General features: G+C 41.1%; 1 protein-coding gene across 1 annotated transcript in view; it reads left to right on the top strand.

Annotated features, from left to right (window-relative positions):
- Positions 1–270: 270 nt before the first annotated feature.
- itih2 (inter-alpha-trypsin inhibitor heavy chain 2) overlaps positions 271–25,723 on the top strand; it is a 101,356-nt gene continuing 75,903 nt past the window's right edge. Inside the window, exons 1-4 of the mRNA XM_073066524.1 lie at positions 271–436; positions 9,145–9,222; positions 19,465–19,497; positions 23,553–23,725. Coding sequence (XP_072922625.1) covers positions 347–436; positions 9,145–9,222; positions 19,465–19,497; positions 23,553–23,725 — 374 coding nt within the window. The 5' untranslated portion in view covers positions 271–346. The remainder of the gene's footprint in view (positions 437–9,144; positions 9,223–19,464; positions 19,498–23,552; positions 23,726–25,723) is intronic.

Here is a 25,723-nt window from a genome sequence, read left to right as displayed (position 1 = left end):
CTCTCAGCAGTGGAAATAGCTTTATTCTTTGAACTGCATGGAATATAATCTAAGGCAATTACGTGGGACCTACAGATCAAAATCAAAATCAATCAGGCTTTCAGTGGTTATCTGCTGAAGGAACCAGAGAACAACCTGTGTTTGTACAACCTCTACAGCATATTTGGGCATTTGGTAACTCACTCAGTACAAATATTGACCGGAGCTGAGAGCAACACGTTCATTGGATCAAGGAAGGAACTTCAAATGCAACTTTTTTTGGGGTTGTTTTTCATTTGAACTTATAAAAGAAGAGTCGGATCCAGACTTAGTCTCACTGATCGCAGTGTGAGAGCATCAGTGCACTATGAAACACCTTATCCTTTTTGCCTGGCTCTTGTTCACCTCTGAAGTACAAAGTCTTGAAATAATCGCAGGAGACTTTGCAGAACTGAATGTAAGTGTTAAAATGTTCAGAGCTGATAACTAACACCACTTGTTTACTTAAACTATGTACAAGCATGAGAGAAATGCATTAAAGTTTTGAATCGTTTGATCAAAGATTGGTGGCTGAGAAGAGGATTTTAATTCATGGGAAACACACACAAAATGCTGGATGAACTTAACAGGTCAGGTAGCGTGCAAGGAGAGGAATCGGGCTGAGACACTTCATGGGGCTCATGACAAAGTGTCTCGGCCCAAAATGTCTTCCGCTTATTCCTCTCTGTAGATACTGCCTTACCTGCTGAGCTCAGATAGCATTTTTTGTGTGTTTCTATGAATTCCCAGCATCTGTGGAATCTCTTGTGTTTTTAATTCATGGGGAGCAAACACAGTTCTGGGAGAACAGGGATGGCCTTTACGTGTATCAGAATGGGACCTGTTGGTTCATATTGCTAGGACTGTATATAAAGTTTTAAAATGTAGGATTTGGTAGTATTCAGGTGAAGGGGACAGTTAGAAAATTAATAAGGCAATGAAAGTTAACAAGGTTATAAAATAATGAGGCAATGTGTAAACCAAAAAGACGCTGGAAGTCTGAAAGAAAAACTGAAAAATTTCTGGAGACAGCAGGTCAGGAAGCGCATGAAAAAAAAAGAGCTTTTGACCTGAAATGTTAACATTTTCTGGTTCCATAGATGCTGACTGATCTGTGAGTGTCTCCAGCAGTTTCGGAGTGAGTAGACTAAGTGCAGAGTGGTGACATCGGTAACATCACGAAAATGTGTCAGGAAGGGACAGGACATACTAACATGATAGTGATTGATTAGGCTGTAAATTCTTTTTTTTTTGTAGTTTAACTTTCTTCATGCTTGCTTATATGTTTGAACAATTACCTGTTTTTCTGTTAATGTTCAGTGGATTTTCAGTAATTTGTAGTATATTTGGCTCTTTTTTTAGTTTCTTTGTATAGATAGATACTTTATTGATCCCAAGCAAAATTATAGTGTCACCGTAGCAGTACAAATATACAAAGAATAGAAAATAAGTAACCTCAAACAGGCTAACGGGGGCGGGGTGGGGGGTCTTCACTTCCCCGGCCTAATTATAGAGCCTAATGGTTGAGGATAAGAATGACCTCATATTCCGCTCTTTGGAGCAGCACAGTTGTCTTAGTCTATTGCTAAAAGTGCTCCTCTGTTCAGCCAAGGTAGCATGTAGAGGGTGAGAAACATTGTCCAGAATTGCCAGGATTTTCCTCTGGGTTCCTTGATCTACCTCAGTCTCCAGTGTGACCAGTTTGACTCCTATAACAGAGCCAGCCTTCCTAATCAGTTTATTGAGTCTGTCGGCATCACCCGTGTTGATGCCATTGCCTCAGCACACCACCACATTGGAGATTGTCTTGGCAACAACAGACTGGTAGAACATGTGAAGGAGAGGCCTGCACATTCCAAAGGACCTCAGTCTCCTCAGGAAGTAGAGGCGACTCTGGCCCTTTTTGTATGCAGCTTCTGTGTTGGTGCTCCACTTAAATCTGTCTTCCATGTGCACCCCCAGGTACTTGCGGCCTGTGTCACGCCAGCATCAATCAAATTGCTTCATAGGCTCTTCTCAACAAAAGAACGTTCTTATCTGTCTAGTCTGAACTAGTTTTCTGTATAAGGACATTCACAAGGCAAAATTATTTTTCTTCCTTGAGTTTTTTACTTGATCTTTCTTACTGATTGATTAACCATATAACAATCACAGCACGGAAACAGGCCATTCCGGCCCTCCTAGTCCGTGCCGAACTCTTAATCTGTTATTTAGAGTTATTTCTGTTATTTCTTTGTTATAAACACTTAATAAGATGGCTGCAGCCTAAAGATTTATTCCTCATTCCTGACTTCCAAAGAACCTCTAAACTGTATCATCTGCAGATCCAACATCAACCGTACAAAATACATTTAATCATAATCAGCGCAGGGAAAGATTATGGAAAGACGATACTGACGGATCCGATGCTTTTCTTCTCAGCATGGAAATGTCAAAACCAATAGGCATATATTTAATGTGAGAAGGGGAATGTTTAAAGGAGAAGTGTAGGATAAGTTTTTTATGCAAAGAGTGGTAGGGGCTTGGAACATACTAGCAGGGAAAATAGTACATGCAGATACAATATGAATGTTTAAGAGGCATTTTGAAAAGCAGTTCAACAGGCAATCAATAAAGATATAGACCATGTGCAGGCAAATGGGATCAGCATAAATTAACCTCACAGCATAGACACGGCAGATTAGGGGTCCTACTCTTATGCTGTACTGTTCCATGTTCTATATTATTTAAAGTTCGATAGCATAATTGAAATCAGAATCAGGTCTCTTATCAGTGACATTTGCTGATTTGCAGCAGCAATATAGTGCGAAGACATAAGATTACTATAAATTGCAAAATAAATAAATAGTGTAAAATAGGAATAGCGAGATCATGTTCATGAGTTTATGAACCATTCATAAATCTAATGGTGAAGTGGAAGAAGCTGTTCTTATGGGTCTTCAGGTTCCTGTACCTTCTCTCTTCTTCAATGAGGGTAACAAGAAGAGGGCTTGTCTTGGGTGGGCAAGGGTCCTTCATGAAGTAAATGGGAACAATCTATTAACCATTATGGATGTAGGGTTATAAGTGACCAATATCTACAGTTAATGTGGCGCTGAAGGAAAGGAACATTAGTCCTGAAGGTCTCACCCCGAAGTGTCGACTGTTTACTCTTTTCCATAGACCCTGCCTGACCTGTTGAGTTCTTCCAGCATTTTACGTGTGTTGTATTAGTTAAAAATAGAATTGGAGAAAGAAATAGGACTGAAATTCAGTAAGTCATCTCGAGGTGGTGCAATCTGTGAAAGAGATGTCTATGGAGTTACAGGTAAACTAGTTGTCATCTCCCAAACTTTGATAGATTTTAGAACCTTTTCACGAATTGAAAGGTTGCAAATGCAACCACTGTGAGAAGAGCTAGAGTCATGTATCCAAGACTGCTGATGCTACATGGAGGGTGAGTTGTATGAAGTATGCAAGAACAGTACAGCACAGTGCAGACCCTTCAGCCCACAATGCTGTACTAGCCTTTTACGCTACCCAGCATTCAATCTAACCCTTCCCTCCTACATAACCTATAGCCCTTCATTTTTCTTTCATCCATGTGCCTCTCTAAGAGTTGCTTAAATGTCCCTAATGTATCTGCCTGTACCACTACACCCTGGCAGTGAGTTCCATACACACACCCACTATCTCTGTCATCTCCCGTAAACTTTTCTCCAATCACCTTTGCGACACAGACAAAATTCTGGTGGAACTCAGCAGGTCAGGCAGCATCTCTAGAGGAAAAATTAACAGGCGGCATTTCAGGCCAAGACCCTTCATCAGGGTGTTATTCCCCTCTGTAGATGTTGCCTGACCTGCTGAGTTCCTCCAGCATTTTGCGTGTGTTGCTGTGGATTTCCAACATCTGCAGAATCTCTTGTGTTTATTATTTGCTCCTATCACCTTCAACAAAATGTCCTGGGGTATTATCCCTCGCTGCTGTTGAATAAAGGCACTGGGTCTTCATTCTATTTATGCCTATCACTTTGGTAGAAAAAGTAAAAGGGTAGAATTTATTTGATATATGGAGAAAGATCGAAACCTGGTATGTTCACAGGAATTTGAGTGCCTTTGTATATGAATCAATGAAAGATAATGTGCTGATACAGCAAGTGATTAAAAGGGCGAATGCTATGTTTGTTTATTGCAAGAGGTTTTTACATTCAAGAGTAATCTGCATTTAAATCTGACCCTAGTGAGACTGGATTGTGTAAAAGTCTGGTCTCCAATTAAGGCTGCATGTTTTTGCAATAGACAGAAGTACACACATTGGATTCTTGGACAGATGGGACTGGCTTGGGACTGGTCCTCTGAAGGCAAAGGCAACGTTAGCATTCATTTCAAGAGGACTAGAATATAAAAGCAAGGATGTAATGCTGTGGCTTTGTAAGGCATCGGTCTGACTGCACTTGGAGTATCGTGAGCAGGATGTGCTGGTATCAGAGAGTATCCAGAGGAGGTTTATGAGAATTATCACAGGAATGAAAGGGTTAATGTGTGAGGTGCGTTTGATGGCTCTGGGCCTGCACTCACTGGAGTTTAAAAGAATGGGGAGGGGGGGTAGGTGGGGATGGAGAGGATGTTTCCGATAGTGGGCAATTATGACCAGAGGGCACCACCCCAGAATAGAAAGACAGCCCTTTAGATCAAAGATAAGGAGGAACTTCTTTGGCCAGAGAGTGGTATATATGTGGTATTCATTGCCACAGGTGGCTGTGGAAACCAAATCATTGGACATATTTAAAGTGGAGGTTGATAGTTGCTTAATTAGTAAGGGTGTCAAGGTTATAGGCAGAAGACAGCAGAATGCGGTTGAGAGGGAAAATAAATCATTTATGATTGAATGGCAGAGCAGACTCGATGGGACGAATGGTCTAGTGCTGTTCCATTGTCTTATCATCAAGGAGGTTAAGACTGGACTAAAATTAAGACTCCCTAATATTTGAAATAATGGGAAGTGATCTGCTGAAGCATGCAATATTTTGGACAGGTTGTTTATTTGAGGACAATGTTTCCCATTGCTGGGGTGACTAGAATCAAAGTTTAGTATCAAAATAAGAGATTGGCAAATTCATGACAGATGAGAAAAATTGTCTTACCTTTGGGGAATGCATCTTTGGAATTCGGGGCTGTGGAGCATAAATCTAGGAGTGTATTCCATCACTTGCGATGGGTACAGAAAAGCGGAGCTAAGGTAAATATCGGCCATGGTTATTTTGAAGTGAGGAGGAGCGAGGAGCAAAATGATCTCCCTCTGTTTTTACTTGTGATATTCTTAAATGAACAAAGCAGATTCAATTCTTTCCTAAGATTTAACCCTTAGGAAATTCCATGATCATTCAATAGCACAGAATCTAGAATATAATCGGAAATTCATCTGGAATAAGATTCAATTAGTTTATTGTCATATACACTGCTGTGTTGAAGTTCCTTCCTATGAAGCTCACAGAATAAGCAGTAAGCATGTTAATAATAAATAGAACGGTGAGCACAAACAGCAGAATGGTGTGGAGTTTGTACTGCAGTCTGAAGTGTATAAAAGAAATATGGAATAACGAAGAGAGGTGGAACAAGAAGTCCAAATATGCGTCAGCACCGCTGGGGATGTGAATGAGCTGATTGGTTCAGCAGTCTGATGGCAGTGGGAAAGGAATTTCTCTTAAGTCTGGTAATACTGAACTAATTTTGTAAAATTCCATTGACTTCCCTGAGGTCTGCAAAGGAAGGGAAATTGACGTTGTCACGTTACCAAGCCTGTATGTGTCTCCTGACCCACTGCCCCACGGTTCTCTCAGGTGTCAAGAAGGCTCGTCATCATAATTTGCATGGTAATAGACAATAGACAGTAGGTGCAGGAGTAGGCCATTCGGCCCTTCTAGCCAGCACCACCATTCACTGTGATCATGGCTGATCATACACAATCAGTACCCCGTTCCTGCCCTCTCCCCGTATCCCTTGACCCCGCTATCTATAAGAGCTCTATCTAACTCTCTCTTGAATGCATCCAGAGACTTGGCCTCCACTGCCTTCTGGGACAGAGCATTCCACATATCCACCGCTCTCTGGGTGAAAAAGTTTTTCCGCATCTCTGTTCTAAATGGCCTTCCCCTTATTCTTAAACTGTGGCCTCTAGTTCTGGACTCACCCATCAGCGGGAACATGCTTCCTGCCTCCAGCGTGTCCAGTCCCTTAATAATCTTATATGTTTCAATCAGATCCCCTCTCATCCTTCTAAAATTTTGATTAATTTTGGTAATTGATGACATTGCCCACTCCACCTAAGGCTCTGAAGAGAGGAGCCAAGAGGAGGCAGCCGGGAATGACTCGATGTGTCACAATCTCAGCTCAGTAGAAGAAATCACCCTGGAAACTGCTTAATCGTCAGAAATGTTGGTCCAGTAACATAGATTAACTCCATACAAGAATGTAGTGCATGGAATTTTCCTAGCAGACTCAGTGAGCTGAACGGCCTAATTCTGCTCCTATGTCTTATGGTCTTATAACTTAAGGAGATTCAATAGTAGCTTTCAAAAAGGAATTAGTCAATTATTTGAAGACAAAATAAGTATGTTGGACCAGGTCATGTGTGCAAGGTGTTGAAAGTTGTGATGTCAAACTAGGGTAGTTTCATTGATAAGCCAGCACAGTAGTTGGAATAACATGTTAAATAACAGGAATAACACTATTACAGTGACACAGGTTCAGCTCTGCTGCTGTCTGTAAGGAGTTTATATGTTCTCCCTGTGACTGTATGGGTTTCCTGAGTCCAAAGATGTACGGGTTACTAGGTTAATTAGTCCAGTGAGTGGCGTGGGCTCATTGGGCTGGAAGAGCATGTTAACATGCTGTATCTCTAAATAAATGAAAAGATTAGAATCATAGAGTAATACTGTACGGGAAAAGGCCCTTCACACCAACTCATCCATAACAACCATGGTGCTAGTTTCTGTCTAGTCACATTTGCCTGCAATTTGCCCATATCCCTCTAAACCCCTCCTGCACATGTACCTACTGAACTGACTTTTAAATATTGTTTTTGTACCTGCCTCACTCATTTTCCCTGCCAGCTCATTCAGATTCATTTATTTGTCGCATATACATCGAATCATCAAGCGTGCAGTTGGCATTAATGACCTGAGGATATGCTGGGAGCCAGACTGCAAGAGATGCCACACGTTCCAACGGCAACAGAGCAAGCTGACAGTGCTCGGCAGAATCATACGGAACACAACAGCAAGACAAGCTCCTTTCCCCCCAACTCCTGCTGCACCCACCCACACAAATATGTAGTTCTCTGTGTTCCATCTAAACATCACCCTCTGTATGAAGCCCTTGCCCCTCGGGTCTCTTTTACATCTTTCACCTTTCACACTAGACCTCTTATTTTTTACTCCCCATCCCTTGGCAAAAGGCTGTGTGTGCTCACCCTATCTGTGCCCTTCATGACTTTAAACACCTCTGTAAAGTCATGTGTTATTCTCCTATGCTCTAAAGTCCTAGCCTCCCCACAAAGCTCAGATCTTTGAAATCTGGTAGTTCTCCTTGCACCTTCTCTGCACTCTTTCCAGTTTAATGATGTCTTTCCTATGACAGGGCCACCAAAATTGTGTTCAATACTCCAATTGCTGTACAACTGCAATATAACATCCCAACTCCTACACTCAATAGCCTGACTAATAAAGACCAGCATACTAAGAACCTTCTTCACTACCCCGTCTGCCTGTAACGCCACTTTCAGCAAACTCCTAGGTCCTTCTTATACTCCCAGGTACCTCTGATACACCCTCCCCCACCCCCCCCACCCCCCCGAGCCCAACCATTCACTTTTAAATTCTACCCTAGTTTGACTTCCCAAATTTCAATCCTTTGCACTAGTAGGATTGCTGATCAAAAAGCCAGAATGGACTCTATAGACTGTATGGACCTTTCCACACTATGACCGGTGATTCCACATGCAACAATTTAACATTTAGTTTTATATTTCCATCCAGTCACTGAAGTGAATGAAAACTCCTCCAAATGTGAGTTTCCTTTCTTTAGTAACCATTTTTATAGCCAGGGTTTCATTTCTATTTCAATTAAATGATGCCCTGGAGGTTTACAACAGGTTCAGTGAATTCAAAGGTTAGAGAAAATATATGACTCAGGAGACCATAAATCATGGGAGCAGAATTAAGCCATTCGATCTCATTGGGTCTGCTCCCCCAGTCCTTTATGGCTGATTTATTAATCCTCTTAAACTTATACTCCTGCCTCCCTATAAACTTTGATATCCTTACAAGTTAAGAACCCATCAGCCACCATCCTAAATATACCCAATAATTTGGCCTCCACAGCTATCTGTGGCAATGAATTCCACACATTCATCACCCTCTGGCTGAAGAAATTTCTCCTCATTTCTGTTCCTAAAGGGATGACCTTGTATTCCGTGGCTATGCCCTCTGCTGCTAGACTTACCCAGTAGAAGAAACATCCTCTCTAAGTCCACATTATCTAGTCCTTTCAATATTTGATAAGTTTCGATGAAAGCCTACCTCATTCTTCAAAACTCAAGGAAGTACAGGCCCAGAGCGCCTCATACGTTAATTTGTGAGGCCATTCTCATAAACATTCTCTGTACCCCTTCCATGCAAGCGTGTTCTTTCTTAGTTAACGGGCCCAAAACTGCTCACAATACTCCAAGTGCCATCTGACCAATGCCTGAGATGGCTCAACATCCACACTTTTATATCCTAGTCCTCTTGAAATGAATGCAAACACTGCCATTTGGAGGAAGCTATTTGGCCTATGGTGTCTGTGCTGGTCAAAGAAGTGTTCTCCAGAAGGCCTGCTCATCACATCAGATCTCAAGAGTTGAAAATTCGGCTTGTGGATTTTGGCAGAAGAGGTTGGTATTTTCTCATCATAGCCAAGAGAGGTCCTCATATACATGGCCAAGTCTGGATCAGTGTGCTGATGCAGTATCATGGAAATATATACTAGGGTCAGCTGAAGTCCACCCATCCTGTATTTGCTTGTGATGTTGAGTTAATATAACTTCTTAATAACAAAAAAACATCTGTGTTGTTGCTTCATTTCAATAATAAATTTATTCTTTGCCAGGGCATTGAAGTTCCCAGAGCTTATGAGCTTGGAGATGGCCCTCGTGTAAACAGAAACAGATATGGAAAACGCCAGAAGGTACATCTAAATCTCATTAATCTTGTATCAGCACTCTGTGATAATGCTTTGTCCTCTCATTTACCTGGTGGAATGTAATCTGGTATCGTTGAATCCAATCCATTCTCTGGAAGGATATTTTTAATATTTTTATTTTTTAAATCTTTCCAAAAACATTAAAATTGTGCTGTTGCTTCACACATATACTAAAGCTCATTCCTGCCAAATATTGACTCATAATATTATAAGCAACATTACATTTCTTTCCCTGACTTGTTATTAAATTGTCTGCAATGGATGTCTAATTTTAACCTTCCTAACATTTCCTCGTGTACTTTTCAAGGCAGCACTCATTAAGATGTTTTTAAAACTTGCATTGATAAAGACCTTTCAATGACTCTAAGATATCCCAAAGCATTTCACAGCCACTGATATAGAAATGAAGTTAACTCACTGGTATGTTGGAGGTTAAGTTTCATTTGGCAAGTTTCCATCAGCATGAGTTAATGATCATCTCATTAGTGAAGCAGTTGGGCAACAGATAATTGGCCAGGGCTCTGAGGAGATCTCCCTTGCTCTTTTTTTGGACTACTAACAAATATGTTTTTTATTTATTCTGTCATAAAGTCATAGAGCACTACAGCACAGAAAGTGACCCTTCGGCCCATCTAAGTGTGTGCCAGTTACTCTGCCTAGGCCCATCAACCCGCACCTGGACGAAAGCCCTCCACAACCCTCCCATCCATGCATTGATCCATACTTCTCTTAAATGCTGCCATTGAATCCTGATTCACATTTCTGCTGGCAGCCCATTCCACACTCATACCACCCTCTGAGTGAAGAAGTTCCCTCTCAGGTTCCTTTAAAATATTTCACCCCTCATCCTTAACCCATGACCTCTAATTCCAGACTTATCCAACCTTAGTTATCCTATCTCTACCCCTCATAATTTTATGTCCCTCTGTAGGATCTTACCTCGTTCTCCTACACTTCAGGGAATAAAGCCCTTGTTTTGTTTTGCAACTCCAAAATGTAAAACTATTTCAAAGGAAAACAAAAGAGCCAAAAGCTACAAGTCTTAGTTCATCTTTTACTTCAAGTGAGGCACGCACATATAGTGGTGATGTGATAACAGAAGCCATTTACGTACTTTTACACATAACCAGCAATGCATTATTTAAATGAACAAGAATGCTTAATCAAACTAACTATTTACAACATTATTCAAATTTTACTGAAATATTAATTACACAACACTTCTCCATGATTAGCTATAAACTATAAGCTTAGCTATAAACTCCAACTCAATATAAAATGCATCCCAACTATATACACAGTGTACTATATAATACAACTACTCTACGGACATCCATAGCATAGTAAAATTTCTAATAGTCCCAGTCAGGTGTAAAGATCTAATCACTGTGGAGGTCTTCTCACTCTTGTGGGATAATGTCTTTCCAGAAAAGGGGGGAATCACTGTGCTTGGCAGGTGAGACCTATGGCTGTGAAGCAATCTCAGGTTCTGGAGCTGCCTCCATTAGTGTTGTAGAAGTTAACTCTGTGACTGCAGGAACGAGTTCTGACAGCTCTGGCCACCTTTCTTCTCTAACAACTGCCTCTGCTTTCCTCAACTGATCGATGTATCATCTCCAGATGATATCAGACACAATCTTCACTGTGTAGGAGAGCTCTATCTTTAATCATGCCAATTACCCATTTTAGATCACCTCTGTAGTCCCTCACCAGAACTGCTTGTCCAGGAGTGAAACAGTGAACTTCCTTGTTTGAGGAAACCTCAAATTGTGTCATCTGTTTGTCCTGCATACTCCTTCTAAGACTGGGTTTGAGGAGATCCTTGCAGAACCCAAGGGACGACTTAGGACCAGCATAGCTGATGAGTTGTTTGTTGTGGACTGTGCTGAATTGTTCCATCCCAAACTGTGGTCCATTGTCACTAGCTAACTGTTCTGGAGCACCAGTCCTTGCAAAGAGGCTTTTCAACATGTCAACAATGTGTGAGGCTTTAGTGGAGGCAATTGGGAACACTTCTGGCCACTTTGTAGCTGCATCCATTACTACCAAAAAAAATTTGAGCCCATGAATGGTCTGGCAAAATCCACATGAATCCTCTGCCAGGATAATGCAGACCATTCCCAGGGACGGAGAAGCACTGCCTTTGGCAACTCGCACAGTGCATGGCAAGTTGCTCGATCTGCTGATCTGTCCCAAGCCATTTGACAAAGCTTCAAGCCAATATTTCATTTTAACCATGCCTAGACAACCAACATGTAGCTCCTCTAACACTAGCTCTCAACTTGGATGGTACAACTTCCAATCCCCTCATAAGGGAGCCTCCATCAAGGGCAAGTTCACCTTGGCACTGGTAAAAATGGATGAACTGACGTTTCTCCTGCACATTGCAGTCATTTTGGGTGGGCATGTAGACCTGAGACAGTATGGGGCACTTTGTGGTTTCCCTTTGGATCACCTCCGCTGTGATAGGAAAATGTATGATTTGCATTAGGGAGAATATGTCACAAGGAGTGTCCTCTTTTGTAAGTTTTCCATGTATTTCCTTTTCCAAAGGTAAACGAGGCAATCCACCCTCATTTCCATACTTAGTCATCTTCTTGAATTTGATCTTGTAATTGTGTCCTCCAAGGAACAGAGCCCATCTCTGCATTTATACTGCTGCTGTTAAGGAACACACTTAAGTTGATTGAAAATGACACTAGTGGCTGATAATCCATAACAAGGATAAACTCTCTTCCATATAATTACAGGTTAAAGCGTTCTACACCCCAAACCAGACTCAAAGCCTCTCTGTCAATCTGTGCATATTTTTTCTCTGCAGCAGTAAGGAAATGTGATGCAAAGGCTATGGGACATTCACTTCCATCAGTCATAATATGTGACATGACTGCACCTATCCCAAAAGCCGACAAATTTCACTCAATGATGCGGAACATAAAGTGTCAGTACAGTGTCTGACGTCACCATTTCTTTTACCTGTTAGAAAGCCACCTCACACTGTTTTGTCTACAGCCATTGTTTCCCAATCATAGTAATGAATTCAAGGGGGGGAGCACAGTAATCACCTGTTATAATATTTGAAAAATCCAAAAAAGGACTGCAACTATGACATATCCTTTGGCCTTAAGGCATCCACCACTGCTTGAATTTTCTCAACACACTTACATAATACTTGAACGTCAATGGTGTGACCACAGTAAGTGATGCTTGATTTAACAAATTCACACTTGTGCCATTCTCTGAGTCCATCACCTTCTAATCTTTTTAACACTGTCTTGAGATTTTGTATATGTTCCTTGTCATCCTTATCAGTAACAATGATGTCATCCAGGGAACACTGAGCACTTGGACAGCCTTACAGCTCCTGGTCCACAGATTACTGCCAGAGTGCAAGTCCAGATTCTATAAAAAAAAAATCCTATATTAGCGATAAAGCTTTTTGTGAGTGTTTATGGTGAGGAACACTCTGGACACTTCTTCCATTTCCATCTGTTGATAGGCCTCAGTTAAGTCTACTTTGCTGAAGTGTCTTCCTTCAGGAAGGATTGTAAAGATACCCTCCATCATGGGCAGAAGGCATTGATCTACTTTCACCACTGGGTTGATGGTGACCTTAAATTCACCACAGATCCTGACAGGTCCATTCTTCTTGGCTACTGAGACCGCTGGTGTTACCCATTGGCTCTACTCACCTTGGAAAGAATTCATTCAGCCTCCATGGGATCTTGCTTACTGGCTAATTTATCGCAGATGGTACAAGGAACTGGATGGGATTTGCAAAATCTGGGTGTGGCATTCTCATTTAACGCTATTTTACCTTTGATATATTTGATTTTTCCTGTGCCATCCTTGAACACTGCTGTGGCATCATCCAGTATGTTACAGTTAGCTTTCAGTTGCCTTTATTGCAAGCAATATGGAAAATGGTGGATGGATCTCCAGTCAAGTTGTCCCTGACTCACCCAATCATGCACCCACAATGCTGGCCCTCCTATTTTTAACCACGTACAAGCCCAAAGTGACTTGTTGGTTGTTGTATTTCACTATTACAAAAGTCATTCCCACAGGAGTTATCTTTTCTTCAGTGTAAGTTCTTAGTTGAATATCAGCAGACTTCATTTTAGTATCTTTGAAATGCCATTCATTTTGTGGAATGACTGAAACAGCCGAGCTTGTGTGCAATTCCATTTTAATTAATTTGCCAGTCACTTTTGGTGTAAGCCATGTTACTTATCTATTATTAGTTTTCACATTATAAACCTCAAGGCTACCAAGTCCCGTGTGACTTACATCATTATCAACAGTATGCAGACTACTGCTCTTTGTGAAACTCTACATTTTTGTTTTCTTTGCCCTGTGCAGTCCATTTGTTTTTGTCTGCTCAACATGCTCCCTGTATGTGTCCTACTGTGTTGCATTTTCTCACAAACAAGAGAAAATCTGCAGATGCTGGGAATTCAAGCAACACATACAAAGTCATGCTGAAGGGTTTTGGCCCAAAACGTCGACTGTACTCTCTTCCATATAGGCCGCCTGGCATGCTGTACATTTTCTGCAAGTTTTGCCTTTAAATCTGTATTGGTCTGATGTATGTGAGCCCCTGCCACAAATGGTAACTCAAGTTGTTTGGCCAGGCAGATTTCTGTTTAAATGTTGCAATTTTGTTCACTCTCACTTCCAGTCCTGACTGCAACTCAATTGCATCTCAATCTGCTGTTTCCATTGACACAGCTATTTCAACTGCTATTTTAAATGTAAGTTGTGCTTCAGTGAGGAGCCTTTGTTAAATGTTTTCTTGTAAATTTCCACAAACTGAACAATCTCTCAGTGCATCACCTAGCCTATCACCAAATTAACAATGCTCAGACAATCTCTTCAGTTCAGCCACGTATGCTGAATTGGACTCCCCTTCTTTTTGATTCCACTTATGAAACCTAAAGCAATCTGCAAAAAAAACAATGGTTTCAGTTCTAAATGTTCCTGCATTTCTTTCACAATATCAGCAAAGCTCATTTCAGCTGGTTTGATGAGAGCAGTCAAACATCTAAGCAAACTGTATGCCTTTAAACCCGATGCACAATAAAATTGGCACTTGATTCTAATTGGCTATTTCCTTTACTTTAAAATGCTGCTCAATCCGTTCAGTCTAAAAATTTCCAGTTTTCTTTTGTGTAATGTGCCTATCTTTCCAATGTAGCCAGCCATTTCTGTTTTTGATTAATGAATATTATCACCCGTACTCTCTGTTTATGAACCCATGAATTTACCCATTTTCTGCCTTTTTAAACTCAACTATGTCTGTACTTTCTGAAGAACATGTGCTGTGTTATATTATTTTACTTGATCAGTTCTTGCTGTGCATTTTTTATAAATTTGAATGTCTCGCTGTGCTTCAACAGTTAGGTAGTCATCATAGGTTCATTTTAAAAATACCTCATCACCACTGTTATGTTTTGTAACTCCAAAATATTAAACTAATTGAAGATGAAACAGGAGTATTGAGAGATGTGAGTCTTAGTTAATTTTTTACTTTAAGTGAGTGTGCACGTATCATGTGGTGGTGTGTTGATGTATGCCATTTATGTGATTTTACAGATAACTCACAATATATTATTTAAAGGAACAAAAATGCTTCATCAAACAATATATTTACAATATTATTCAAATACTACTGAAATATTAAATACACAACAGTCCTAACCTACTCAACCTTTCCCTCAAACACAAGTCCTTTAAGTCCCAGTGACATCCTTGTAATTTATAAGCATCAATGGCAAAGTTACCATTTATTGTTCTCTCCTAATTGATCCTGAACTGACAATGATCCTGTTTTAAAGAGAATTAGGAGCAGGACTGATAAGGAACTATTGCTTGTAACTACGAGCGAATTAGTTTCCCTGTTGCTTTCGTAATGGCTATCACAACACTTTGCAGCAGTCAGTTGTAACATCGGATTTCAACTCCCACTGCTGTCTGAAAGGAGTTTGTACATTTGTGTGGCCAACTGGGTTTCCTCTGAGTGCTCCCATTTTCTCCACATGCCAAAGACATACAGTTAGGATCAGTAAGTTGCCATGTTGGTACTGGAAGTGTGGCGACACTTGCAGGCTGCTCAGCACAATCCTCGCTGATTTGATTTGACACAAAACGATTAATTTCACTGTATATTTCAATGTACATAATACAGAGTTAATCTTCATGGTCTTTATAACAAGCTTCAATAGGTTATTCAATTGTAGCCAAATGGATCCTATCCTCACTGTGTATAGAGAAGTTATTGGATGAGAAGAAGAAACTTATAGAGGTTCACAGAGTCGGGTCCAGCCACAAGACAACAACTTCTGGACTTCCAATCAACCTTCAAGCCTTGATCATCAGCATCGATCCCAGGACCCGCCAATCACCGAGCTCTCGGTCTTGAACTCCGGACTCACCGATGATGCCAAGTCAGACAAGAGATAAGAAGAGTCATTTCTCCTTGAAGAGAAAATGCCAGCTTTTATTCTCATCCTCCATCAGCATTTAGTTCTGATAAGGTCAGAGAGAGGACACAAATCTTTGGTGCCTTCGTGAAGGAGGAAAAAGATTGGTTTATGATTCAGTGGCTTTTTCTCTTGCACTGATAGCCTGTACAATTCAGACTTTATGATGACACTAACTGCTAGTTGCCGAATTGAATGTGGAAAATGGCTTGCTGATGAACAGATAAAGAAAACAAAATCCAGTCGATGCCTACCAGAAATTTGACATCTCTGAGCTAAAACAGAATATATCTCAGAGATAAAAACTTGAATATGAACTGAAATAATTTGAATGAAACTCTGTCAATAGCTCTGAATGAATTAAATTGGATAATTTCTGACAGATGTCATTTTACTGGTCTTAAATCATCCTCTCTGCAAACGAAATAGGCCAAACTTCACTGGAATGGAGACTCCCTAAGGGGCCCATGGGTTAGAACATTTTCTGAGCATTTTGGTTTTAATATAATTTGTTCCATAATTTTCTGGAGACCTGAGAGCAGAAGTTTAAGCGTTTCTGAGCACAGAGTGAGTGACAGGATCAGGGGTTTATCCTCTCAGCTGGAGGAGAGAGAATCAATGGCAATCGAGAATGAATTTGAATCAAATATGCTCCAGAGAAATAAAGAAGAGGATAGCACAAGGTTTTAAATTTTTAAAACAGGAGATTCTGCAGATGCTGGAAATCCAGAGCAACACACACGAAATGCTGGAGGGACTCAGCAGGTCAGGCAGCATTGATGGAGAGGTTTTGAGCGAGACCGTTCATTTGGACTGGAAGGGAAAGGGAAAGTTGTCAGAATAAAGAGGTGGGGAGAGGGAAAGGAAGACAAGCTAGAAAGTAATGGGTGAAGCCAGGTGAGCGGAGGAGGGGGCTGAAGTAAGAAGCTGGGAGGTGGGACATGGAAAAGGTAAAGGGCTGGAGAAGAAGGAAGCTGATAGGAGTGGAGGACACGGGAGAAAGTGAAGGAAGAGGGGCATCAGGGGGAGGTGATAGGCAGGTGAGGAGAAGAGGTAAGGGGGGTGAGAATGGGGAATGGGATAAGAGGGAAAGAGAGGAGGAAAAATTACCAGGTTGGAGTAATCAATGTTCATATCATTAGGTTGGAGGCTACCCAGATGAAATACGAGGTTTTAGCTTGTAGCATTTCAACTCTTTAGGAAGGTATAATACTGTATGCCGAAAACAGAATTGGCAACCTTCTCAACAGAGCATCTCTAATTTTCAGTAGTCACTTACCTCTTTTCCCGTTCCCCTCCTAATTTATTATTATGAATAAATTATTAATTTATTAATTTCTCTTACTCCTCTTTTCTCTTTCCGTGTCCTCATGATCTGCCTATCACCACCTCTGGTTCCCCACCTCTTTCTGAATTGTCCTCTCCTATCAGACTCCTCTTCCTCAGCCCTTTGTCTTTTTTACCTCGCAGCTTCTCACACTAACCCCTTGCCCCCACACTCACCAACCTTCCCTCTCACCTGATCTCACCTGTCACCTGCCAACTTGTATACCTTCCCATCCTTCCCCTCCCTCCCCACCTACTTACTCTGGCTTCTACTCCCTTACTTTCCAGTCCTGATGAAGGGGCTCAGCCTGAAATGTTAACTACTTATTCCCATCCATAGATTCTGCCTGGCTTGCTGATTTCCTCCAGCATTTTATGCCTGTTACTCAATCTGCAGAATTCTTTGTGTTTAAAAACAATCTGATTGAGATTGAAATGGCAACTGCTAAAAGGCTACTCACACTGTTAATTGGATACTCATCATTTTCTGGCGAGTTTAACAGTTAATTAATGTGCCAATCCAGAAAATTTCTCAAAGCAACAGGGAACCTCAAGCCAAGGTGCTGCTGTGTGCATCAGTGTGACCTGAAATAGTTACAGATCTTCACGTTGCACCATATAGCGATTGAATTTACTGATAGATCTGTTCACTTATTGAACATAAAGCAGGAACAGATGAACTTCATCTCGGGCCCATGCTGCAAATGGCATGTGCAGTAAACTGATTTTATTTTTTCCAAGGATTAACCCAACACTGTTGCAGAAGAAGATGGTGCTGTTTTCCTTCTTGTAAACTGACTGAGGAATAAAACAGCTCTGTTTAATTCCAGTAGATTACCAATGCTGTGGTCTGGTAAGCAAGCCAAGGAATATACTTGAATATTTGAGGAACAGAATTCGCTGATGGTAAAATGTGTGGCCAAGACCACTAAAACTCATCTTTTAGGAGTGCTTGCATGCAAATAATGTGTTAATTCATTGAATTAAATGTATCAAAGCTTCCACAAAAAAAATTAAATATCTCCCGGAAATACATTATTCATGAAGAACAAATCATGAAGTGCCATTTTTATATTTTTCAGTATTTGTTCTTCACCAATTTATCCTTCACAGTGGACTGCTTACCTTAGTTAAGGAGTGCTTGCATACAAATGATATCTTCATTTGCGGAATCAAACTTAAAGTTTGGTTTTATTTGTTATACATATGTACATTGAAACATATGATGAAATGCGTCATTTACAACAATGACCAACACTGCCTGGGGATATGCTGGGGGCAGCCCACAATTGTAGCCATGCTTCCAGTGGCAATAAAGCATGCCCACAACTTACTCACCTTAACCAGGCTGAGGGAGGAAACTAGAACACCCAGAGGAAGCCCACACGGTCACAGGGAGAAGATACAAACTCGTTACAGACAGTAGGAATTGAACATTAGTGCCTGGCACTGTAAAGTGTTACGTTAAACACTACACCATTGTACAGACCTTAGTGTATCACAGAATCCACAAAGAATTATTTAATATCTCCCATACATACTGTATGTTATTCATGAAGGACAAATTTAAAAAGTGCTATTTTTGATACCTTTCATTATTTATTCTTCAATGATTTATCCTCCATGATGGATCATTTACCATAATTCAAATAAGCTTCAAGTGCTGAGGAGTAAATATCACCCACCGTCAGTCCTGGTTAATCCTATTGATGCTACCGCCGAGAAAACGCACCAACACTTTTACTTCCTCAGGAGGCTAAAGAAATTTGGCATGTCCCTTGTGATCCTCAACAATTTTTATCAATGCACCATAGAAGACACACTAACTGGAAGTGTCACTGTTTAGTGTGGCAGCTGCTGTGTCCTGACAGCAAGAAACTGCGGAGAGTGGTGGACGCAGCTCAGCACATCACAGGAACCAGCCTCCCCTCCATGGATTCTGTCTACACTTCTCAGTGCCTCATTAAAGCAGCCAACATAATCAAAGACTTCATCCAGCCTGATCATTCTCTCTTCTTCCCCTCTCACATTGGGCAGAAGATTCTAAAGTCTGAAAGCACGTATCAACAGGGTTAAGAACAGCTTTGAGCCTGCTGTTATGTCTATTGAATGATCTCCTAATACAATAAGATAGAATCCTGACCTCACGCTGTACCTTGTTATAACCGTGCGCCTTATTGCCTGCCTGCACCGCCCTTTCTCTGTAACTGTTACACCCTCTTAATGTTTTCCCTTGTGCTGTCTTGATGCACTGCTGTATTGAAATGATCTGTGTGGGAGGAAAGTTCTTCACATTACCTCAGTACATGAGACAATAATAAGCCTATTCACCAGCTTTAAAATATTTTCTATTGTTCTCAGATACCCTTAATATAAAGAAAACTTTGTTTTGCTAATATTTCATCCTTGTATTTGGCAGAGAAGTAAAGATGGAGAAGACGAAGAGGAGGAGGTAAGATTTTTGTTCTCTGTTTTCCTATAGTGTTTTAAATTCCTGCTCTGTTTAACCATTACCTATCTACTGATTGTTGTGTTTACACAACCAGAGGGTTATTGACATCTGTGCTCTTACTAATATTTTGCTTTTGTAAATAATTTATATGAATGAGTGTCACAAGTTTGCTGCTTTTTCGTGTATTGCTAACTAAGTTGAAAGGTTGGTCAGGTTGTTCAGTGAAACTGTATTGGTTTTCTCCCTGAAGATGGAAGTACAATTAATTATTTCCAACCAGTTTTTATTTTTTGGGATCCTACTTTAATGATAGTATTGCTGAAAGGATGAATTAATTTATGAATGGGAGAAATTAATCAGGATCAGGTTTATTTTCACTAACATATAATGTGAAATTCGGGGTTTTTTTTGCAGCAGTACAGTGCAATACATAAAAAACTATAAGTTACAATAAGAATATAGGAAAAAAGGAAATAAAAATTACCAAAAGTGAGCATAATAGTGAGCTCATTGGCTCATTCAGAAGTCTAATGGCAGAGGGGAAGAAGCTGTTCATAAAACACTGAGGGCATCCTCAGGTTCCTGTACCTCCTCTCTGATGGTAGTAGCAAGAAAAGGGCCTGTCCGGGATGGTGAGGTCCTTAATGATTGATGCTATCTTCCGGAGGCATCGCCTTTTGAAGATGTCTTCAATGATGGGGAGGCTAGAGCTCATGATGAAGCTGGATAAGCTTACAACCCCAGCAACATTTTCCGATCCCGTGTATTTGCCAGACAGTGATGCAGCCGATCAGTTTGCTCTCCAGGGGTTACAGGAAGAAAGAATGTGTTATTGAAACAACATGATGGATGAATGAATGAATGAAGTTGGAACCAAGCAGTGTAGGCAGTTAAGGTTGGTGGATTATTTCCCCATTCTGGTCGTGTTAGATTGTTATTCTAATCTGAACTTCAGAGCAGGTTGTGAGACATCTTCACAAGGCATGTATCATCAACTAACTGCACTCTTTAATCCCTGACCTGAGTCATTTTCCCACAAATCCCAACAAACCAGGACAATTGAGAATATCCAATGTTATTTATTTGTCCAATTGTTTTTTTCCATGGGATCAGGACGGAGTCAATAGAAATATATCAACTTGTATCCTGTGCCCCAACCCCACCAACTCTCCATCCCCACTTACAAACTCCAGGTGAATCTCCACACTGCTTCCCACCAACTTTACTTCTGGAAGGTAGGATTTGTGAGGTTCATGGGGTTCTGTTTTCTAAGTTTTCTAGTTTGTGTCTGCTGCAGAGAGGAAACTAAGTGGCTTTTGGGGTTTTCTGTGTGGTGATCCACAGCAATTTAAAGTCCAGGCCTCCCTCTCCTGTATCCCCAGTTGTACTGGTTTTAGTATGAAAATTAACACAGGTCATGAATTATTGAGAGTATTTAGTGGTCAGTGATGTTGGGTTATACAGATACCCACACCATCAGCTATGCAGAACAAGTTCAAATACAATTTTACTAACCTGCAGTAATCACTCCCCTTTTCCCCTCCCCCTTTTTTAATTTCCACATTCCAGTGGCTCTTTCACAACCTCTATTCTCCTCCCCCACCCTCATGACCTCCCTCTGGTTCCCCACCTCCTCCCATTTACTCCATTGTCCTTTTCTATCAGATTTCTTCTTCCTCTGCCCTTTACCTCTGCCACGTATCCCCTCCCATCTTCTCATATCATCCCCACCTCCCCCATGCACCCACTTTCTTTATGACCTGGTTTCAACTATTGCTTGCTAAGTTGTACTCCTCCCTACCCGCCTCACCTTCTTACTCTGGCTTCTGCCCCATTCCTTTCCAGTCCAAATGAAGGGTCTTGGCCTAAAATGATTATTCCCCTCCAAATGTGCTGCATGACTTGCTGAGTTCCTCCAGCATTTTGCATTTTGTGTGTGTTGCTCAAAATTCCCTTCGCAAAAACAAAGGAGCTGGTTGTGGAGTACAGGAGGAATGGAGAGAGGCTAACACCTATTGACATCAATGGATCTGGGGTTGAGAGGATAAACAGCTTCAAGTTCCTCAGCATCCACATCACTGAGGACCTCACGGTCTGAACACACCAACTGTGTAATGAAAAAGACACAACAGTGCCTCTTTCACCTCAGACAGTTGAGGAAGTTTGGTATGGGCCCCCAAATCCCAAGAACTTTCTAAAGAGGCACAATTGAGAGCATCCTGACTGGCTGCATCACTGCCTGCTAGGGTAACTGTACCTCCCTTAATCGCAGGGCTCTACAGAGAGTGGTGTGGACAGCCCAGTTCATCTGTAGTTGTGAACCTCCCATGATTCAGGACATTCTCAAGGACAGCTGTATATAAAAGGACCCATGGGATCACTGAGGACCCAAGCCATCCCAACCGCAATCTATTCCAGCTGCTATCATCTGAGAAGCAGTACCGCAGCATAAAACCAGGACTAACAGGCTCCGGGACAGCTTCTTCCACCAGGCCATCAGACTGATGAACTCACATGGATGTGCATGTACTCTATATTACATTGACTGTTTCATTTATTATAAATTATTATAAATTACTATGATTGCACTTTGCCCATTTAGGTGGAGTCATAACGTAAAGACTTTTACTCCTCATGTATGTAAAGGATGCAAGAAATAAATTCAATTCAATTCCTTTCTGGAAAGTGCTGTAGGGCTGTTTAAAAACTTCACACCAGTTTAAAAATTTCCTCCCCCAGGCTGTTAATCTGATCAACCATTCTAGTTAGCCCCCACCTCCATCTTATGCCCCGTCACTTCACGGCAGTGTAGTCACTTTCAACCACTTTTTATAAACAACAATAATGTTGTTTACGTTGTAAATATATGCTTGCATTTATGTACAATATTTGTGCACATTTTATTCCATATCCATATTTAAACTCTAATTTTATTTTTATATTTTTTTTTATTCTTTATTGGGGCAGCGGGGCAGCGTGGTAGCATTGTGGTTAGCACAATGCTATACAGTACAGGTGACCCCCAGTTCAATTCCTGACCCTGCCTTTAAGGAGTTTGTACGTTCTCCCTATGACTACATGTGTTTCCTCTGGGTGCTCCAGTTTCCTCCCACAGTCCAAAGACGTACCGGTTAGTAGGTTAATTAGTCATTGTTATTTGTCCAATGATTAGGCTGGTGTTAAATTGGTGGGTTGTTGGGCTCAAAGGTCGGAGGGGCCCGTTCCACATTATATCACAATAAATAAATAAGTGTTGAAAGTTGTGTTTTGTTGTAGGTCATCCCATAACCAACACACAACAGCAAATTCCTAATACAGTGCATGTAAACCTTTATAAAAGTTCATAATAATTTCATCACTGAGGATTCTCACCATCCAGGACATGCCCTCTTCTTGCTGCTACCTTCAAGTAGGAGGTAAAGGAGTCTAAAGACCCACATTCAGGAACATCTTCTTCCCCCTCTGTCATCAGAGTTCTGAATGGTCAAGAACCCAGGAACCTGCCTTGTTATTCCTTTTTTTTGCTCTATTTGCTTATTTTATAATTTATTGTGATTTTTATGTCTTTGCATTGTGCTGCTGCTCCAAATCAACAAATTTCACATCATGCAAGTCAGTGACATTAAGTTGGCTTCTGATCTTGGTCTCCCTTCATTCTCTGCTGCTCCAGAGAACAAGCAGACTGGAAATTTTATAAAGTATAGTTTAGAAGTATTTTAATGGTGGGGTGGCACGGGAGCATAGTGGTTAGTGTAAACGCTTTTAAGCTCAAGCAACTCGGGTTCAATTACCACCTCTGACTTTAAGGAGTTTGTACATTCTCCCCATGACCACGTGGGTAACCGTCAGATGCTGTGGGTTCCTTCCACATCCCGAAGATGGGTTAGTAGGTTCATTGGTCATTTGGCTGCAAGTGGGTGGCTTGAGGTCATTGGACCAGAATGGGGTTTATTGTGCTGTATCTCTAAAATAAATAAAAATAAAACTACACACTGGAAATTCATTCCTTATAGGAATACGAGTGTGTTTATTAATCTCTCCCTTTGATTCAACAGGATCACGCTGATGACCAGGTCATTATTCAAAGCTACAAAGTTAAATCCATCATCACTTCACGCTTTGCTGAAACAATCTTTAGCACGAAGGTGCGCAACAAGGAATCGAGTGCACAGAATGTGGAGTTCAACTTAAAGATTCCCAAGGGAGCGTACATCACCAATTTCACAATGTGAGTGTTCAAAGTAGAGAAACAGTTTATGGTTTGGATTCCTGGGATGGGAGCATCTTTAGAAAGTGAAGAGGGACGTGTGATACACGATGGATATGCCTAATCTATGAGAGGTTAATGTTTTAGAGTAAGATCCCTTCATGATCTCACATGTGTTCATTCAGTGTGGTAATGGACCCTTCTGGTCGACTAGACTACACTGCCCAATTACACCCACGTGACCAATTAACCTACTAACCTGTATTTCTTTGGAATATGGAACAGTCCTTCCAGTTGAGGCAACACTGCACCTGCAGATCTGCTGGGGTCATCTGTTGGGTCCAGTGCTCCCAGTGTGGCCTCCTGTACATTGATGAGATCCATCGTAAATTAAAGGGCCACTTCATTGAGTGCCTCCGCACCATCTGCCAAAAGTGGAACTTCCCAGTGGCCAAACATTTTAAAATTCCCATTCCCATTCCCATTCTGACACATCAGTCCATGATCTCCTCTTGGGCCACAATGAGACCACCCTCAAGGTGGAGGAGCAAAATCTTATATTCCGTCTGGGTAGCCTTCAAACCAAAGGCATGAATATCAATTTTTTCTTCCAGTAAAAAAATCCCTCCCCCTTCCCTCTTCTTCTATTCCCCACTTTTGCCCCTGACCTCTTCTCACCTGCCTATCATTTCCCCCTGGGTCCCCTCCTCCTCTTTCTCCTGTGGCCCACTCTCCTCTCCTATCAGATTCCTTTCTTTCTGGCCCTCTACATTTCTCACCCTCCTGGCTTTGCCTATTGCTTTCTCCTTCCCCTCCCCCAACCTTGTTATTCGGTCATCTTCCCCGTTCCTTTCCAGTTCTAAAGAAAGGTCTTGAGCCAAAATGTCGACTGTTTATTCATTTCCGTGAATGCTGCCTGACCTACTAAGTTCTTCCCAGCGTTTTGTGTGTGTGTTGTGGAGGATTTCCAGCTCCGGCAGAATTTTTCATGTTTATAATCAATTAGGCAAGTTTATTTACACTGAAAGTGGTGGATGTCTGGAATGTACTGCCAGGATGGTGTAGAGGCAGGTACAATAGAAGAGTTTACGAAGTTGTTAGATAGGTACATAATATGCAGAAATACAATGATATGGAGATCGTATGGGCATAAGGGTTGAGTTCAGTTAAGTATTTAATAATTAGTTCTGTACAACATTACAGAAACTTGTAGAATATTGAAAGGCCTAGATACAGTGGACACAGAAAGGATGTTTCCTATAATGATGGACTCTTGGACCAGAGGGTGCAACCTCAGAATGCAAGGACATACCTTTAGAACAGAGATGAGGAGGGATTTCTATCACCAGAGGGTGGTAAATCTGTGGAATTCATTCCTACAAAAGGCTCAAGTCATTGGGTATACTTAAAGCAGAAGCTGATAGGTTCTTGAATAGTAAGGGCGTCAAAGGTTATGGGAAGAAGGCTGGTTAATGGAGTCGAGAGGGTTAATAATGGCAGAGCAGACTTGATGGGCTATATGGCCTAATTCTGCTCCTATGCTTTACGGGCTTACAATCTTATGATGAGCCAATGGACCTGTTCTTGTGTTGTACTGTTTCTTGCTCTATCTGAAAATGAAATTAAACAACAATAGAAGATCAAAGGAGCCATAGATTTGCCCAAGTTTGCCTTACACTACCAGAAAGGATTACTTCTCACTGAGAGAGTGTCTAAAATTAGTCATTAGTTGCCTTGAGACAGAAACCTGAAGATTAAATTGCATATGTAATATGTCATGAATCCTTAGAAAAATAATTCATTACTGAGAAAGTACAAAGGTTCCTGTGAAAAAAAATCGGACTCTGGAATTTTTTGTTTTATCTGCTTATTTGCTCTTGTAAACATTGCCGTGGTTGTCCTTCAAGTTTGACTGTTCACAATTTAACATTGTTAAGTGCAAGTAGGTTAATAAAAACAAGAGAAAATCTGCAGACGCTGGAAATCCGAACGACACACACAAAATGCTGGAGGAGCTCA

Source organism: Hemitrygon akajei, chromosome 14, assembly GCF_048418815.1.
Source record: "Hemitrygon akajei chromosome 14, sHemAka1.3, whole genome shotgun sequence".
Taxonomy (NCBI): domain Eukaryota; kingdom Metazoa; phylum Chordata; class Chondrichthyes; order Myliobatiformes; family Dasyatidae; genus Hemitrygon; species Hemitrygon akajei.
The sequence above is the reverse complement of the archived record's forward strand: the minus strand, read 5'-3'. Positions and strand labels throughout refer to the sequence as shown.